Source organism: Podarcis muralis, chromosome 1 (assembly GCF_964188315.1).
Source record: "Podarcis muralis chromosome 1, rPodMur119.hap1.1, whole genome shotgun sequence".
NCBI classification, from domain to species: domain Eukaryota; kingdom Metazoa; phylum Chordata; class Lepidosauria; order Squamata; family Lacertidae; genus Podarcis; species Podarcis muralis.
Genome location: NC_135655.1, coordinates 71,206,668 through 71,224,811, shown reverse-complemented (window position 1 = coordinate 71,224,811; position 18,144 = coordinate 71,206,668). Strand labels below are relative to the sequence as shown.

The window sequence follows — 18,144 nt, the reverse complement described above, 5'->3', positions numbered from 1 at the left end:
TTTGCTTTAATATATAACAAGTTCAGCCACAATATAAGATAGGTGGGGTTATATAATTCTGTTCAGCTTAGGGTTTATAGTTATTGCAACTCCAGTTGTCAGAATTGTTAATTACCTATGCCTCTTGTGTAAAATTAGGTGCTCGCAGCATAGAGGCGTATTTACTTTCGAGAGAGAGGTTACAATGTATGGGAAACTGACAGCTTTTTTGTTTCCATTGAAAGAAGAAAAGGATTGGTCACTGTCTTTAGCCTTTTATAGTGACATGCTCTAAATAGAATTGTTCTATAGTATGTGCATTACAGTTTGGAAATAAAAAGGGAAATCCAGTACAGTGTATCTACTATTATAAGCAGGTGCATCTACTATTATAAGAGAGGGGAGGCAATTTTTGCTGATGCTTCCATCCTCTCCCCTTTTTAAAAAAATAGCAGACACCTCTGATAGATCAGAAGCCATTCTGTATGTAGAACAGGAGCTTTGGATTTCATCCCTAGGATACAGCTTTAAAAGTATTATCATACGCTGTTGTTAACAGGATAGACCGAAGAGTGCCTTGGAACGTTTATACTCCGGAGATCACCAAAGAGGCAAGATGAGTGCCGAGGAACAACTAGAAAGAATGAAACGACATCAAAAGGCATTAGTTCGTGAACGCAAGAAAACTCTTGGTCAAGGAGAAAGACAGTCTGCCTCGTCACGATCATTCGTCCGGCCTGTTTCTGCAGACATAGGCTCAGTATGTTAGACATGCCTTAAGAGGACTAGACTAAAAATATGATCTGTAGCTTCTCTAGTAAGCACTTTTATTTGAAAGTGCATTACACTTGTATTATTTAATCATAGCGCTATATCAGTTTCTGAAGTGCAAATAACAGAATATGGCTTTTAACTCTAAATAGTCACAGCTTAATGTAGCAGGTGCAGAAGTAACTTGGCATAAGAAAAGTCTAGCAATGAAAGAATTTTGTGGAAATGGATTCATATATGGATATTGGGTTGGTCTTGGCTTATCCCTCCCCCCTATTGCAGGGGTAGGGAATCTGTGGATCTCTAGATATTGTTGAACTCCCAGCCAGCATGGTCAGTGGTTAGGAATTATGGTATTCCAGCAACATTTGAAGTGCTACAGCTTTCCCACCTCATCCTATTGGCTTAAGCTATGCTATGAAAACAATAAGTTTGCATTTTTTTCCTGATTGATCCATAAAAGAATGAGCTCTGTAGATGTAGGTAGTACATTAAAGAAACTATATTGCAAGTTTAGTAGACCATAGTAGCTATGGTTCTGTCAAATAAAGATTTTTTAAAAGAAAGCATAGGATTTGACAAATTTTATATATTAACTATAAAGTGTAGAAGCTAATTTAACAGATGTTTATACAGCTGCTAATGTCAATTTATAAATTATTATTCAGATTCCTAGAATAGTCCATCAAGTATCTGCATTCAGTTAGCAAAAATTAAGTTATTTCAATGGTTAAATGTTGGATTAAATATAAACGTAGGGTGATTCATTTTGGGTGGTTAACCATAGCATTTCTTATTGGTTCAGTCATTTCTATTTTACAAAGAAGTATATCCCATTATAATTAGTAAGATTTACTTCCAAGGAATGGGCATGATCTAAGAGTGATGTGCACAGGACAGAATTCCATGCAGAGCAAAGTTTCATTTGCCATTTCTACAACAGCAGTTATCATTGCCAAAGAATGAGGCTCTTAAAAAAATGAATAGTTTATCTCTTTAATTATGGTAGCTATCTGGGACAGAAACAGTGAGCAAAGCCTTTTTTTTACGGCATGTGCTGGTTTTGCTTATGTGTGCACTGCATTTTGGGATTGCAACCATCCTGCTTAGGATCCGGGTGCTAGGCTGCTGCCCTAAACATATTTACATGGAAATAATCTCCACTAAACTAAATGGGATTTACTTTCAGTATTTGGCCTCAGTCCAATGCACAGTTAAAAGTACAGAGCGCCTGTTGAAATTTTGTGTTTTTAGCATTCTTTGTGCATTTTCTAAGCATTGCTCAGAATACTTCTTTTTCTGGAATGTGTCCGTTGTGAATGTTGATGTAAAAAAAAGCAGAAAAGAGCCATTTTTAAATGAAAGTAATACACCACCCAATGTAGATTTTAAGTATAAATTTATAGTTGTGGGACATACAAAACCTTGCTGAAGTGTCACTTCTGAAAATAATGTTAGGTTGTGGCCAATGTGTTTAGGATTATGATAAATTTCAGATGGGTAACTATACTAGTCTCTTGCAGCAAAGCAGATTTATTGTAGCTTGATCTGTGGCCCAGATGCATGAAGTGGTAGTCTAAGAACCAAATTATTTTATCTGTTTAATAAGTAAATGCACTTAATATGTCTGATTTGAGTTTTTTGAACTGCAGCTGCTTGGGTGGGAGCGATCAAGGCCATGGCACAGCAAGTGGAGAAGTCTAACCCCAAACGGTAATTTGTCCCAGTAGGGCAGCTGCATAGACAGTAATGGCAACTTCCCTGCTGGGACACAGCAGTTTTGGAAAGGCGGGTGCCACAGTCCCAGCATGCCCAAGTCCTCATTCTAATGATACACACATACTGTGACTGCTATTTAATAACAAAAGTCAGAGAAGTTAAGTGCATTCATAAATTTAGAATACTCGCACATCAAGCCAAATTCTGGCTTGTTCCTGACTGCATCTTATAGTTAGCAAGGATAAATAAGCCCAGTTTCAGAAAGTTCAGGTTCAGTTGGCATGCTAAGCCTAACCTTGGCTTAGCTCAGTGCCTGGGAGAAAAATGGTCAGGGAGTAGCAAAGCAACTGCAAGTTCCTGCCTGGGAACCCATATGCTCAAGCAGTCCGATACTTTGGCCTACCATGATGTGCAAACCAGACCATTATGTAGTTTGGCCCTTAGAAGTTAGGTATAACAGTGCTTTGGGGGGCGAGGTGCTGAAGGGTACACAGTACTGATACCTCCCCCCCACCCATGTTAAAAGTGTGGCACTTACTGTAATAACTTCATGGTGAGTACTGGCACCATTCTATTTTTTTAAAAAAGGCCCTGGGTATATAGATCTTGATTGTAGCCGAGGAAGGAGGATCAAAGGGAGTCCAAAAGGTCAAACAATGCAAGAGATAATGGTAGGTGAATTACAGTGTTATGCATAGCACAAATGAAAAGAAGATCCAATGAATATAAGATCCAATCAGTGTTGATGTGACCCTCCCCTGATTAGCAGCCACTGGAACCGTTACTTTCCATAGCAAGCTAGCCATTTCCATTATTTCTGGAGTGTCACATTTGCTAATGAATTCACATATAGTGGCTTTATATTGGAGTGTCACTTTGAAATCTTTTTCTTGGATTTCAAGTCCTAGAAGGTTAAAATGCTCTTCCACTGGTTTTTATGACTCTTTTAAATGTCTGATTTCTCTCCATATATCCTTGAGCATAGAGACCAGCCTGATTAATTTTTTAATGGCATTTAGATGTGAGTGAACAAGCTTTTGATGTCAGACTGGCATCGTTTGGTCTAACATTATGTTGCTCTCAGCTAATACTTCTATAATTTGTTGTTAAGAATTTCCCTTAAAGATATAGTATCCTTTCCTGCTTCCTGTTCTTGTTTGCAGACAGACCCATCCCCAATCTTAAGCAATAATTGGTTGCCTAAAAGTGTGTAACAAATTCTAGTGTCAGCTCTGGAGGGTATCCTACAAAGCGCTTCCAGCAGTGCAAGGGTTTCTGCTTGTGCAATGGAACTTCTTCTCTTCCTGCCTACACCCTTCCTAAATCTACCCCAAAAGGGTTGGCGGAATCTCCAGAACAGATCTGGGGTGTGGCAAGACACAGAAGAGGGGAGGAAAGTACTATGGCACAGCCAAAAGCCCTTCTGCTAGCACTTTTTTGGATACCACTCTGCTTCCATATTTGATTAGATGTTGGATTCATTTTGATTGGCTGCTGTAATAATTTATAATAATTTAATAATTTATTATTTATACCCCACCCATTTGGCTGTTTCCCCAGCCACTCTGGACGTCTCCCAACCGAATATTAAAAACACAATACAACATTAAACATGAAAAACGTCCCTAAACAGGGCTGCCTTCAGATGTATTCTGTATTCACTTGTGCTCTGCATAATACTGTAACACTGCTACAGGTGTAGTCTTTGGCCCCACTTTGTAAAAAAAACGCAATAGCTTAATTTTTCTCTCTGTATTTAAGGTGGGCACTGGCCTCTGAAAGCTTACATTGCAATGAATTTGTTATTTTTTAAGGTGTCATGGGAATTTGTTGCTTAGGATAATGATTTGATTATAACACTGAGAGATTTACACAATCACAGTAATATTAATTCTTTGCATTGCCTTCTCCTCTTGGTACACTAGAACTATGTAATGCTCATCACCTGCCTAATTCATTGCACAAGGTCTCTTGCTTCTAGAGTTGCCACTCACATCATACATAATGGCTTTCATGTTTGTTTTTAAATTTTCTAATTATTTAAAACAATTTCTAACTAGACCACTCAGTTTCTGCCAGGCTTAATTGCATTTTAGTAGCTTTTTGTTAAATTCCTACTGAGTTTTTCATTTTTGTTGTGGGCTTTGCCCTTTAACCTTTTTTGTTCCCATTTTAAATAGTTGCTTAGTAGCACTAATTTGCAATCCATTTATGATTCATTACTTTACTAAATACACATTTGGACTCTTAAAGGGACCTGGTGCGTTCAGATTTATATATTTGCAGTCACACTTTAATTGAGTAACAGTATATATCTTTTAGGAAAGGTAAAGCCCTGCCATATTCATGATTTAAGTAGCAGGTTTTAAATCTTTTTTAAAAATGTATAGCTATTGCACACATACTTATTTCAAATGCAAACATTTCATAACTTTTTAACAAGTTAAACAAATTACATATTTGCATGCCATATTGGTCTGTGTTCTTGCTGTAAAATATACAAATGGCACAGTAGGGCCAAGAAGAAAATGTTTCATAGAGATCTCTTTCTTGTATGCCCAAACTGCTCCAGTGCACAAAAAGTAACATTTGATAGCACAATTTACAGCAGGACACTAATTTAGCAGCCAAATGGTGAACAATGGAATATGTAATTATTGTGCACAGTTTATAACATTGCATACATTGTATGTGTAAATCTACTTTTAATACAATGCACTGATATTTTTTTAAAAGATCACTTTTTAAATGTAGTATGACATTAAAAATGTTGAGCAGAATATATGGATTTGTCATTTAATTTTGATGTAAAAGACTCCGTATCAACACCAATAAACATACTTCCTAATACTGAATTCACGTTTTTCTTCAAGTATAGAATTAATTCAGAATTAATATTGTGTTTCTATTATACATATTCTGGCAATCAGGCCTGGTTTGAATATTGAGATGTCTGGTTATGGTGCATTTTAATGGTGAAGAAGATTGTCCTTTCTCCTCTTCAACAGTTTTAAAGGCTCCAATTTTTGCTTGAGAAGCAGCTGCCTTTAAATTAAGCAATATTTATCCTATTCCTGATACAAATACTTGATATGTTCTGAGTGAAAATCAAGAGCTTGTGCATGAATGATCGCCCCGCCCCACTGAACTCCCCCCAAACCCACTATGGACTACAGATCCAGAGTGTCCCCTTGGTGAACTGAAGGGCTTCTATTCATGAAAGGGATTCAGATCTAGCAGGTGCTTTCACTGAAGAAAGGGATGGGAGCCATTTTTGTTGATTCCCTTCTCCCTGGGCAACTTCTGACACTGTTCCAGAAGCAACCAGGGGCAAATAGGAATCAGCAAAAACTGCTCTCCTCACTTCTTCCAGCAGTCACTGGAGCTCTTGACTCGGCATGAGGTTGGATCCCATGTCTTACAAAGTGTAAATGCAAATATGCTGCTGTGACATCCTTTCTTTGTTGAAGTTAAGTCTTGGAGGGGAGATTAATCCCATAAGCACACTGGGAGAAAACTGAAATGTTCCTTTGTGAGTTGAGGTAATGGGTGAGAACATAAACGATCCAATTAGCCTTGTGAGCCAGAGGGCTGCTTGGTTTCTGCAAAGACTAAGGGAGGGTTAATTTTATTTTTCCTCTGAACAGCAGGGCCAATTGTATTATCATTAGCTGCATTATCAAAATCTATCTGCTACATAGCAACGGTTTGAGTAATGCAGGTCCAAAGGTCCACAGCCCCAGTAGATGTGTGGATCTCTGGATTGTAGCCAATGTATTAAAATTACATATTAATTGGAGAGGAAAATACAGGTATCATATTTTCACATTTGCATTCCCCCAAAGTAGGTATTCCATTCAAGCCTTTCGTTTTGTAATAGTAAAAACTTGGTTGTTTTGTGGGGAGTTGTATGAGTAGAGTATGCTAGCTCTAGGGCAGTTTAATGAGGTGCACGAAACTATTCTTATATGAAACATATTACGTATTTTAGAGGTACTTAAAGCATTTTCAGGTATCCAGTTAAACCAGGGTGGTCCAACTGAAGGTCTTTTCTGGCAGCTCTCAGCAACATTTGACTCCCTCCTGACCACCACTGCCTTCCCAAAGCCAGGTAAGTGAGGCTTTGGGAATGAGGTGTGAGGATTCTGCAGGGTCCTAGAGTCCTCCTTCCCAAAACCTAGTTCACACATTCCCAGCTTTGAGGAGGAGGTGGGAGGGTCAAAGACCCAGCCAGAGCCTCACACCTCCTTCCCAGGGCCCAGGGCCTCGGTTGGCTGGCTTTAGGAAGGCAGTGTGAGGGCTGGTGGGGGGACATCTAATTTTGACCTTGGCAAGGCAATGTGTGACCTGCAGTTTCTGTGTCGAGGTAGTCTTGTGACCCACTTGGTGTGAATAGTTGGGCTTCCCTGAGATAAATAGTAGGATTATTTTCACTGCAACTTAGAAGAACATGCATTCAGTGCTTTTGAAGACTGTAAATTGATTAGAATACATAGTGTTCATTTTTCTGTCGTTGTAAAAGATGCTCCAAAGGGATTTTGAACGAATATGGAGTATTCGTAAGAATTAAGGGATCTAATATATAAACATTGTTTATTATAGTGGACAGTTTTCAAAACAGTGGAATTTATGGAGCACATCTGTACAGCAAACACATTACCAGAAAGTTGTGTCTTGAAAACATTGTTTTGGCTTATCATTTGTGCAGGTTGTTTAACAGAATAACAACATGTATTTTCCCCTAGATGGTGAACCTACATGGGGTACTCACTCTCTTAAGCCAGCAATTAGCTATATCATCTCTCAAGACAGGACCAATTTAAAAAAAAATAAAAATAATAGGCAATACCATTGGAAACAAAACCATACGTTTAGATCCTAAAGACTTGTATACATGGAAATAGGCTCTAGTGTATGAACTAGCTCAGGTCAGATTTTCCATCTGATCATAGCCTCTTATTAATTCCAAAGACTACTTCCTTTTCTCTTGTATTTTAGTGCATTTAGTTCTTTGTCCTGCTTTCCCCATGCAACCCCTATCTATGCCATTTGAATGTGGCTCCTGACTGGTAAAGTCAGATTTAACCCTGGTCTACTGACAGCTTTTTTTGCTGAGATTTTATTGCCATCTGCTGGCTGAACAGGATGAGTACCTCATCAAGGACAGCCATCAAGCAAGCATCCAGAAGCAAATGTTATGGTAAGTCCTAGCTTCCCCTTGCATCAATCCAGAATCTGAGGTAATGGGAGTGAACATTTCTACATGGTGTTTTAGTTGGAATGGTCAAACTTGTAATTGTTTCCTATCTGTTAATAGTGGAAGCGGGAACAAGAATTTGACTTGCAGCTACTGGAAAGAGCTGTACGCCCAGAACACAAAGAGGAAAATAACTGGCTAAGAGTTGAACCTGTGTTGGTGACAGAAGCAGACTTGGAACCTCAAGATTATAATTTGGATATTAGCAGAGAGGTAAGGCTAGTTGTCTGTTTTTGCATTGCTACATATAGTATAAAGTGGGATAAATATTAATGACCAGAAAGGCAGCTTTAAGTGATGAAGTCTACAATGTAGAAATGCGTTATGTTTTTTGAAAAAGGGAGATATAGTGGTACCTCAGGTTACAGACGCTTCAGGTTACAGACTCTGCTAACCCAGAAATAGTACCTCGGGTTAAGAACTTTGCTTCAGGATGAGAACAGAAATCGCGCTGCGGCGGCGGCAGCGGGAGGCCCCATTAACTAAAGTTGTACTTCAGGTTAAGAACAGTTTCAGGTTAAGAACAGACTTCCAGAACGAATTAAGTTCTTAACCCGAGGTACCATTGTAATGGTCTGCTGTGCACATCACATTCAACCATATTTAAAATACTGTGGTTTACTGTGAACGAGCAGCATGCTGGCACACACTGCTGAAATCATGGGTGCTTCGCTTTCCTCCATGCTGCCAGGGAACAAGCCATCATCTGGTTTGTGTCATCTGAACCTGTTTCTCCAAACAAACCACAAGCAGAAGCCAACTTTCTTGGTGTGCCACTCCTCTAGGGTTGCCATATTTCAAAAAGTGAAAATCCAGACAAAAGTTGCGTCTGGACTAATTTTTTTTTTTCTTTTTCTGTTTTGCCCTATGGACATTCAAGCAATTTCTGCCCGGACGGCCGAATCTTGGCAATGGCCAGGAAATTCTACACACCTCACTTGTTTGTGGGGAAGCAAACCACTATGAGTCCAGGTTCAGATAACACAAGACATACTATGGCTTGTTTTCTGACAGCACAACAGGAGTGGGGAAAGAGTGAAGCACCTGCAATTTCAGCAACACGCACCAGCATGCTGCTTATTCACATTAGATCAGGCTTCCTCAACCTCGGCCCTCCAGATGTTTTTGGCCTACAACTCCCATGATCCCTAGCTAGCAGGACCAGTGGTCAGGGATGATGGAAATTGTAGTCTCAAAACATCTGGAGGGCCGAGGTTGAGGAAGCCTGCATTAGACCATATTTAATCAACTAATGTGATGTGTGAACCAGGCCAACGAAGGTCATGCATCCCATAAACTGATTGAATTAACATTACAAAATTGTTGAATCACTCGTCTTAAAATAAAGTCAAATAGAATTCCTATGCTTTCTCATTACCTATCAACCACGATGTCTATGAAATGGTGATCTATGAGAAAATGGTATCAGAGATTAAGATTCCATTGTGTTCTCCCCAAAAGGTAACACATAATCCCCATGGCTATTGGAAAAGCAAAAGGGTATTAACATTTTTAATGCATATACAGTATTTGAAAAGCTGTAGAGCCATCTGGTGGCCCAAATGAAGTATATTATGCTGTCACTGAAATATGAAGGAACAGGGAGGAAAATCTACTGAATGCAAGATCAGTTTAAGAGCAATAAAATCATTAAATGACTTTAAGAATTTTGTTGTTTTTATTTTCTTATATATGTCACCCATTAGCTTAATTTCTTTGTGTGGTTTACAGCTTTGAAAATACATGGTGGTGTGTGTGTGTGTGTGTGTGTGTGTGTGTGTGTGTGTGTGTTTGTCAGTGTCACACACAAGCACACAAACATATACACACACTGCAAATTACACAGGGCATGTAAAGCCAGCATAAATGTAGCAACATAAAAATAAAAAACGAACATAAAAACACGGGAGAAAAGAATGTGGTGCAAGAAATTAAAATCAATAAAAAATATTGTTTTAAATTAAAATTCTTGGGAAAGTAAAAAGTTTTTCAACAAAAGACTATAATACGGGCTTTCTCCCTCATCGCATCGACCTCCTTTCATTCGATGCAGAAGGATTTCCAATTATGAACTCAAGAACAGGATTAGGTGCATATGGGAGAAATTCCATCACATTTAATTCTGTTTTTCTAACATACTGCTAAACTTTGTTGTCGTTTGTGTCAGCAATTCAACATTGGAATTACTGTTTTTATCAAAACATTGTTTTCAGAAAAAAATTGGCCCACAAGTATATTATGGTACAATTTTCATAAGGAAGTGCTAAAATTCTTGTTTTGCCCTGCTTTTTTCCTTTGGTTGATTTGAACAGTTTTGTTTCAGTTGAATGTAATATTCTATATAAGCTACATTAATCGCTTATGATTCTCTCTCCCTGCCACCACCAGTTGTCAAAACCTGAAAAGGTTTCAATTCCAGAGCGATACGTTGAGCTGGAACCTGAAGAACCTCTTACTCCAGAAGAATTAGCAGCAAGGCACCGTAAGGCAGAAAAAATAAAGAATATTCTTACAAGGTCAAGGTCAGATTCTTATAAACATATTACTCCCATTCATTTTTAACATTAGAAATGGGGGGGGGGACACCTACTGCTGTAGTCTTGGTAGAGTTATATGCATTTGATCATAGTACAGAAACTTACAGAAATATATTAATACTACAATTAATACTAATTGTACTTTTTGCATTGAATCAATTGTGGTAGGTGAGGTGGGGAGTAGTGCTGTTTGCCAGGCAGAGCTAGAGTGTGGGATACCAGGTTGGCAGCAAGTTCAGATGCCCTCTCCCCACTGCCGCTGCCAAGATGGTGCTCTCCTGCCCTCCCCACCACTCCAGTTCTGGCAGGCAGCAGCACCACCACAGTTGGAACAGCAATGCAGCAACACCACCCACAGCACTACTGCATATAATGAATATGGTGAATCACCATCATCATTATCATATTTTATTTGCATGCCGCCTTTCCATAGTTAAAGCAATGCTCAAGGCGGCTTATAGCATGACAAGATTTACGTAATTGCCAACATAACAAAAGTCATAAGCAATAAATAAAACACATCAAAAAGTACACAACCAAATGGGAAACAATTTCCACATAAATCATAAAATCTAAAACTAAGAATACAGTATTAATATCAATCACAATTTAAAATGGCATAGATAAAAAATAAAAGCAATTTTGAAAACAAAAACGGAGCCCTCTTTGCCCAGCAGCAGCAGCAGCAGCCCTTTATGGAGCCTGTCAGGGCCAGCTGCTGGAGGAGAGAAGGTGGAGAGAAGCAGGGCAGGGCTTTATTATCCTTTATTATCTTTTCCTATTCTCTCTGTATACTCTTATTTATAGCCTGAACACACAGCCCAGTCCTGCTTTCACTGACACAAGAAATGGCAAGTGCTGCTGCAGCGTGTTCTGCCCTTGCTAGTGAGCAAAGACATGTAGCTCAGCTGCCTCACTTTCCCACCACTAACGTAGCATAGCATAGCCTCTTCTGCCACATGGAGGTACAGAAGCATCAAGAGCTGTTGGAACCCTGGGAGCAAAGGCTAAAGCTGTGTCCAGCGCCACTACAGGGGAGGATTTCCTTGCTTCAGATATGATGGGATCACTGGTTCAGAACAGCAGCTCCTAGGATCAGGATAGAATCATTAAAACTCAAATAACACATTTAAGTAGTCGGGTTCTCAGCTTGATTTATTTACAAATATATGTAATACATTCAGTTCACTATCTTGCCCAGATTACTACAGTGGTACCTCGCAAGACGAATGCCTCGCAAGACGGAAAACTCGCAAGACGAAAGGGTTTTTGGTTTTTTGATTTGCTTCGCAAGACGATTTTCCCTATGGGTTTGCTTCGCAAGACGGAAACGTCTTGCAAGTTTGTTTCCTTTTTCTTAAAACCGTTAATACAGTTGCGACTTGACTTCGAGGAGTAACTCATAGCATGCGGTGGGGTAGCCTTTTTTGAGGTTTTTTGAAGACTTTGGTGATTTTTGAAGCTTTTCCAAAACTTTTCCGAAACCGTGCTTCGCAAGACGAAAAAATCGCAAGACGAAAAAACTCACGGAATGAATTAATTTCGTCTTGCGAGGCACCACTGTACTGCAGCCTCTTCTCCAAGTTGACAAGAGATAATATTAAAGAAAGAATTTATGTCAGCCCACATAGAGCTTAGACAAGAAGGCAGTTGGTAGAAGCTGACTTAGACAGGTATTTAGGTGAATTGAGCCAACAGTTTGATGGTATAATTCAGCAGAATAAAAGATTAGACTGCTGTTGCTAAAGAGGAAGATTAAAGTCTCAACTGAATGAACATCCTAGACAGGATACGTCTGAGGTTGAGATCTCCTACCTGAGTGATAACCTTTCCCTAGAATATAGGAGGCTAGTGTTCATGGTCTTGAATTTCCTAGGAACAATGCCACTAACCTCAAGTAGGCTGATTCTATAATAGAGCCTTGCCTTGCTTTGACAATAAGAACAAGGGCATTCTCCTTATTTCAGCCTTTTTGATTATAAAAATATATTTTGTTGTATATTAATTAAACAGGGCAGATCAGAGAGGTCAAAATAAGTAATGATGGATTAAAATGTAATAGTTAGTTAATTAATTATCCTTCTCTTCATCCCAGAGGTTTTTTAAACTATTCTCTAACCCCTAAGTCTGAAGAGTTGCTGAGGAGAGATGACCTCCTTTTCCTGGCACAGTTTCCTGTTCTGGGCTTCTCCCTGCAGCTTACACTGCAGCAAAATAGGCTAATGAATACTGCTATTGAACTGCTCATCTCCCTCACCTTCCTGCATGTCCAGCCTGGAAGCAAGGCAAGGCTCAACAGCTATGATCCACCCTGGGCATCGCTTGGCAATGCCCCATTGCCCCATGATGATCTGAAGCATCTCACAACAGCCATAAAATGGCCTCCAGTAGCATCCAGAGCCCAAAGATGCCAAGAGAACAATGAAAGAACTGTGAATAGTAAACTGAAAGGGTTCCCTGGAGCGTCTCCTGTCTTTAAAATTTAAGTGTAGCCAGAGGTAGTGGCTTCCACGGACTGGTTTTTTTCCTAGGAAGCTAATGTCTCTCACTTGGTGGAAGCTAGAGAACACAGCTGAAAATTCCTTTCAGTACAGGAGGTGCAGGGTTGGAATGGGACAGCAAATATTAATTACTACACTGCGACTCAATTTTTCAGACAAAACAAAATAAAAAAGAACAGCAGCTCTATTCTCCTCCTCTAGAGGATGCAACTCTCCAGCTCTACTTTCTGCTGAGCAGAAGAACTTTCTGTTTCAGGTCTTTGAAAGTATATCTGTACATACATACATACATACATACATACGTTTGTTTGTTTGTTTGTTTGTTTGTTTGTTTGTTTGTTTGTTTGTAGCACCACAGAGCCCCATGCCTTAGCTGTCCTGACAGCTAAGTGCTAGTTGATATGCAGCCTTGCGAGTCGAATGTTTTGGCTCCCGAACACTGAGTGTTGTGGTTTGCGAATGTTCTTTGGAACCCGAACGTCTGACGTCGGTTCCGCAGCTTATGATTGGCTGCAGGAGCTTCCTGCAGCCAGTCGGAAGCTGCTCCTTGGTTTCCGAACATTTAGGAAGTCGAACAGATTCCATTCAACTTATGAGATATGACTGTATTGTGCTTTTCCACTGGAATTTGGAGACTATTCAGCAACTGAGTATAACGTTTCAGCTTATTTCTGCTCCACAGTTGCTAATAACCAGATGTTAGTTTTTCAGTCGAAATAACAATAGAACATGTTTTTCTGTATGTGCTAACGAGTCCTTTTATCAACTGAAATCAAATGAAACATTCAAACATGATCCAAAGACTACAGTCTACTGTTGGATGCCCAGCTTCAAGAGTTTCATAATTGCATCATGATCCTGAGGACTTTGCCATTCTGGAAATGAGTGTGTTTGGGCATGTGACCCTTTTCTATTTTTCTACAATCAAGCAGTATACCAAAATGTCTGCATACATGTGTAGCATATGCCTTCAAGTTAATGCGGTGTTTTTGTATTTTGCCCTAGTATGCACAACCTCCAGCCTTCAGCTCAGGACAAACACAACTCTGCTAATTTAGATTCACAGTTGCAAGAGCAAGAACGCATCATTACCATATCATACGCACTGGCTTCTGAAGCCTCTCAGCGGAGCAAGGAGGTGGCAGGTATTGCTCAGTTATTTATAAAGCAATGGCTTTGACAATATGTTCTTTTAATCCTATGGCTGCAAACTTCTAAGGTTTTGTGTTCCTTCTGGACTGCAGTACATACCAGGAACAACAGCAAGGCCATATCTACCCTTTGGGGTATACCCAGGCAAGTGTTCTTTGAATGCACTCCAGTGTAGTTGTGAGACACTGGATTTACACCATGGACTCACCTGCACAACATAAATGGGTTGCTATCAGTGTTGAGCACAGTGTTAACACAACTTGAAACAATCGGAAGCAATATCATGAGTGGGGGGATGCAAGTACATGACATATATATATATTTACTGGGAATCGCTCTACCATGGTTCCATATCTTCTAAAACAGTAGCATGACATTGTTGTCTTAATACACGAAATTTTTACTACTCTGATTTGGAACTGAAATGGCAAATACTGTATCAAGTTGTTAGGGACACCATTTTTTTAAACAGCCTGGATAGAAGTTTGACGACTGGAAATTAAATTGCATTATTCAGCATTATGTCAAAGCAGCCCCTGTGTGTACAGCTGTGCTGGCAGGTTCTCTCTGTACTTGCCTGCACAATACGGCTTCGAAATGGATCAGACTGTGCTGAATGATTCGTTACTCAAGGGGTAAAATTCCACCTTTGTTTCCCATTCCCTGCAAGCCTATGTTTAACTGTTATATCTTGCACTCCATCTTCTCATCTGTTTCTCTGCCCATGTATGTAGAATGCTCAAGTAGAAAAGGCATAAAAATGAAGTAGTGAATCTGGACTAACTTGTAGTACTGTTCCAAGATTTAAAATTGGTGAACGCATTTGATTTTTCAAATTATTATTGATATTTTAGTGGTTTTAATTTTCGTAGAACCTAGTGTAGTAAAACCAAAAACTTTAATATTTGCACAATGTACATTAGACAAACAGCATGAGCCAGAAACAGCAGATGAAGATGTTATCGCTAATTACATTTTCCTTGTAGCTCAGTGCTTTCAGTACATTACTAATATAGCACATTCTTCTCAGTTTGTCTAGCAGGGCCTGCAGCCTTCCCAGGTGACTTTATGTTTTATTTACTGATTTCAGTTTCTATCCCATACTCAGGAAAAGTAACAACAATTTTGAATCACAACACAATAAAATCACCAAAATATAATATCCAGGGTTTTTTGGTAATTCCTGTAAATATTGACTGACAAGTTTTTGTTTTGTTTGTTTTTAAAAAACCTTGCATGATTGCAAAGTCCTACTGCCTGCTTTACATCAGCCATGAAAAGTCGAGGCACAAAACAGGAATTCTGTAGATATTCAGGTTGAGACTTTGATACATCACTAGGGCAGGGGTTGCAAAACTGCAGGCTGCACCCAACCCACAAATCTGCTTCTGGTGCCACCCCCTCTCTCCCCATGCCAAATTGAGCACATCTTCCTTCACTTACCATGCAGAAGCACTGCTGCCTCATTTGGCATAGTGTCACTGCAAGGTTATAGAGCTCAGAAAACAGTTCCTCCCTACTCCAGTGCCAAGAGAGGAAAGGGAGCGCTGGGGTGAAGAGAAGAAACGTTTTTTTGGGGGGGCAGTACTGAGCAATATTTCTACAGGTCAGGGAGTGGAGCTCCCCATCCTCTTTTTGTACAGGCAGAAAGCTTAAACAAGCAAGTTGGGAGAATTTTCAGTCATTTTTAACATTGCAGGAACTGGCTTTTTTGTTGCAGAATTTGGCATACCTAGGCACAGAATTTGTTTACTTCTCCATGACCTTTCCCCTCTGCAGGGAAGTGGGACCGATTTGGATGGCCTGCCCACGCCACTTAATGAATCCAAATGGTTTCCAGAGAGTAATAGGGGGTGTTTTATCCCATGCTCATGGCCTTTCAGCTGATTTCCTGGTGGCCCACTAGAATGCGGAGTTAACCAGGGCTATTGACTGTCTGGCTCTGAAGCGCCCTCTCCGATTGCATGGAGCCTGGACAGCCCTGTGGTTTTCCCTGGAGTTGAGGGCAATGAAACAGTCGCTAAGACGGCTGGAGTGCCGTGAGTCAGAACGAACATGGGTTGGACACCAAATCAGAATGCAGCAGCTGGACTGGTGACTGGGAGCGGCCACTGGGACCATATAACACTGGTCCTAAAGGATCTTCACTGGCTCCCAGTACATTTCCGAGCACAATTCAAAGTGTTGGTGCTGACCTTTACAGCCCTAAACGGCCTCAGCCCAATATACCTGAAGGAGCATCTCCACCCCCATCATTCAGCCCAGACACTGAGGTCCTCCTCCGAGGGTTTCATGCTGGTTCCCTCACTGTGAGAAGAAAAACAACAGGGAACCAGGCAGAGGGCCTTCTCAGGAGTGGCACCCTCCCTGTGGAATGTCCTCCCTTCAGATTTCAAAGAGATAAAGAATTACACAACTTTTAGAAGACATCTGAAGGCAGCCTTGTATTGGGAAGTTTTTTACACTTGATGTTTTTTGTTTTTAGATATGCTGAAAGTCGCTCAGAGTGGTGGGGAAACCCAACCAAATGGGCGGAGTCTAAACAATAAAATTATTATTATTATTATTATTATTATTATTATTATTATTATTATTATTCTTATTATTATTAATGCACAGTACTAAAAAGACCTAGCTGCACTGGCTGCTGACCCTGCTGTCTTGTATTCCAGCCCACGTGTCTGTTGTGTGTGACTGTAAAATCACGGTGCCTAATTCCTTTGTATGATCCCTTCTAGCTCCGCAATTGACCTATCCATCTAAAGCACCCTCACCTTCTGTACCTCAGCCACCCCCCTTAAGCAATGGATTTCACTACACATTTGTCTAAGCATCTTGAAAGTAAGAACTAACTGCTCTTGGCTGCTTATTTTGTCATTAATTGTATGTTTTAACATTGTTGGTAGCTAACTTGATCTTTAAGTGTAAACGTAACCCTAATTAATGCATGCAGACTTTAGTGATCTAAAAGATTCCTGCCTCCTGCTATTAAAAATTACATTATGAAATATATATGAGCTCATAGAAATGTTCAGTAATTGCTGTGAGTTTGGGATTTTGATTGCCTCATCACTATGATGTAAAGTTTAAAGAGAAATGTTTAGATGTGGCATTTCATCAGCAATGTACTAAAGATTACACCTTTAAAAAGGTATCTAATGCAGCACATGTGCTAAATGGCACAAATAATCCCTTCCTGTATTAAATGGAAAATTAGAACCGTTTGAAACATACTACTGGTGGGACGTGGGTGGCGCTGTGGTCTAAACCACAGAGCCTAGGGCTTGCCGATCCAGAAGGTCGGCGGTTCGAATTCCCGTGATGGGTTGAGCTCCCGTTGCTCGGTCCCAGCTCTTGCAACCTAGCAGTTTGAATGCACATCAAAGTGCAAGTAGATAAATAGGTACCGCTCCGGCGGGAAGGTAAACTGTGTTTCCGTGCGCTGCTCTGGTTTGCCAGAAGCGGCTTAGTCATGCTGGCCACATGACCCGGAAGCTGTACACCAGCTCCTTTGGCCAGTAAAGCGAGATGAGCGCCACAACCCCAGAGTCGTCCACGACTGGACCTAACGGTCGGGGGTCCCTTTACCTTTACCTTTACTGGTGGGCTGGGTCTAGGAAAAAGCCTCCATCAAATGACAAAGTAACGGAATAGCTGGTGGGGGGGAATAGTTCTATGTTAAATGATTTCTGTCATTTTCCTAACCTGTTGATTCCATAATTTTCCATATGAGAAATCTTTGCCATGAATTGAAGCATCTATTTTTGCCACAATTATAGCAATTGTAATTATTCTACAAAAGGAAATTTCATTTCCCTCTGTATTCCCATTTCTCTTCCATGGTGCAGTTTGGCATATAACTCCTCTTTAATTCCACCTACAATTTCACAATTTATAATTTTAAGGATTCCTTCTTATCAGTACAAGTATAAGATTTCAAAAGAACTTTGTGTTATGAGCACTATTATAATTTTGGAGCTCTTTACTGTTAAATCTTAGGAAATCATCTGAAGAAAATATTAACAAGGGCCCAGAAGTCACTGTTTACACTGTCACAGATTGCTGTACCAGACTTAAACTTCTCAAGATTGCTGTCCCAGACTTAAACTTCTCAAGTTCTTCTTTTAAAATGGTTTGTCAAAATGAGACAGACCTTACTTTAGGAGGGCAATCATAACTGACCTATTTGTCCAGGCCTGAGGAGGGTATTTTTCATTGTTGAGGATGT

The 18,144-nt window shown here is 40.0% G+C and overlaps 1 protein-coding gene across 15 annotated transcripts in view; it reads left to right on the top strand.

The window, feature by feature from the left end:
* Nucleotides 1-18,144, top strand: part of PLEKHA7 (pleckstrin homology domain containing A7) — a 147,597-nt gene that overhangs the window by 124,946 nt on the left and 4,507 nt on the right. For 12 of the 15 annotated variants that reach the window (XM_077930897.1, XM_077930902.1, XM_028732465.2 and 9 more), the window contains 5 exons: nucleotides 539-739; nucleotides 7,787-7,939; nucleotides 10,115-10,248; nucleotides 13,770-13,909; nucleotides 16,655-16,757. In XM_077930897.1, the coding sequence (XP_077787023.1) occupies nucleotides 539-739; nucleotides 7,787-7,939; nucleotides 10,115-10,248; nucleotides 13,770-13,909; nucleotides 16,655-16,746 (720 nt within the window). In that variant the 3' untranslated portion in view covers nucleotides 16,747-16,757. Of the gene's footprint in view, nucleotides 1-538; nucleotides 740-7,786; nucleotides 7,940-10,114; nucleotides 10,249-13,769; nucleotides 13,910-14,008; nucleotides 14,061-16,654; nucleotides 16,758-18,144 lie in introns of all 15 variants that reach the window. The other 3 variants (XM_077930898.1, XM_077930899.1, XM_077930901.1) reach the window with 3 other exon arrangements.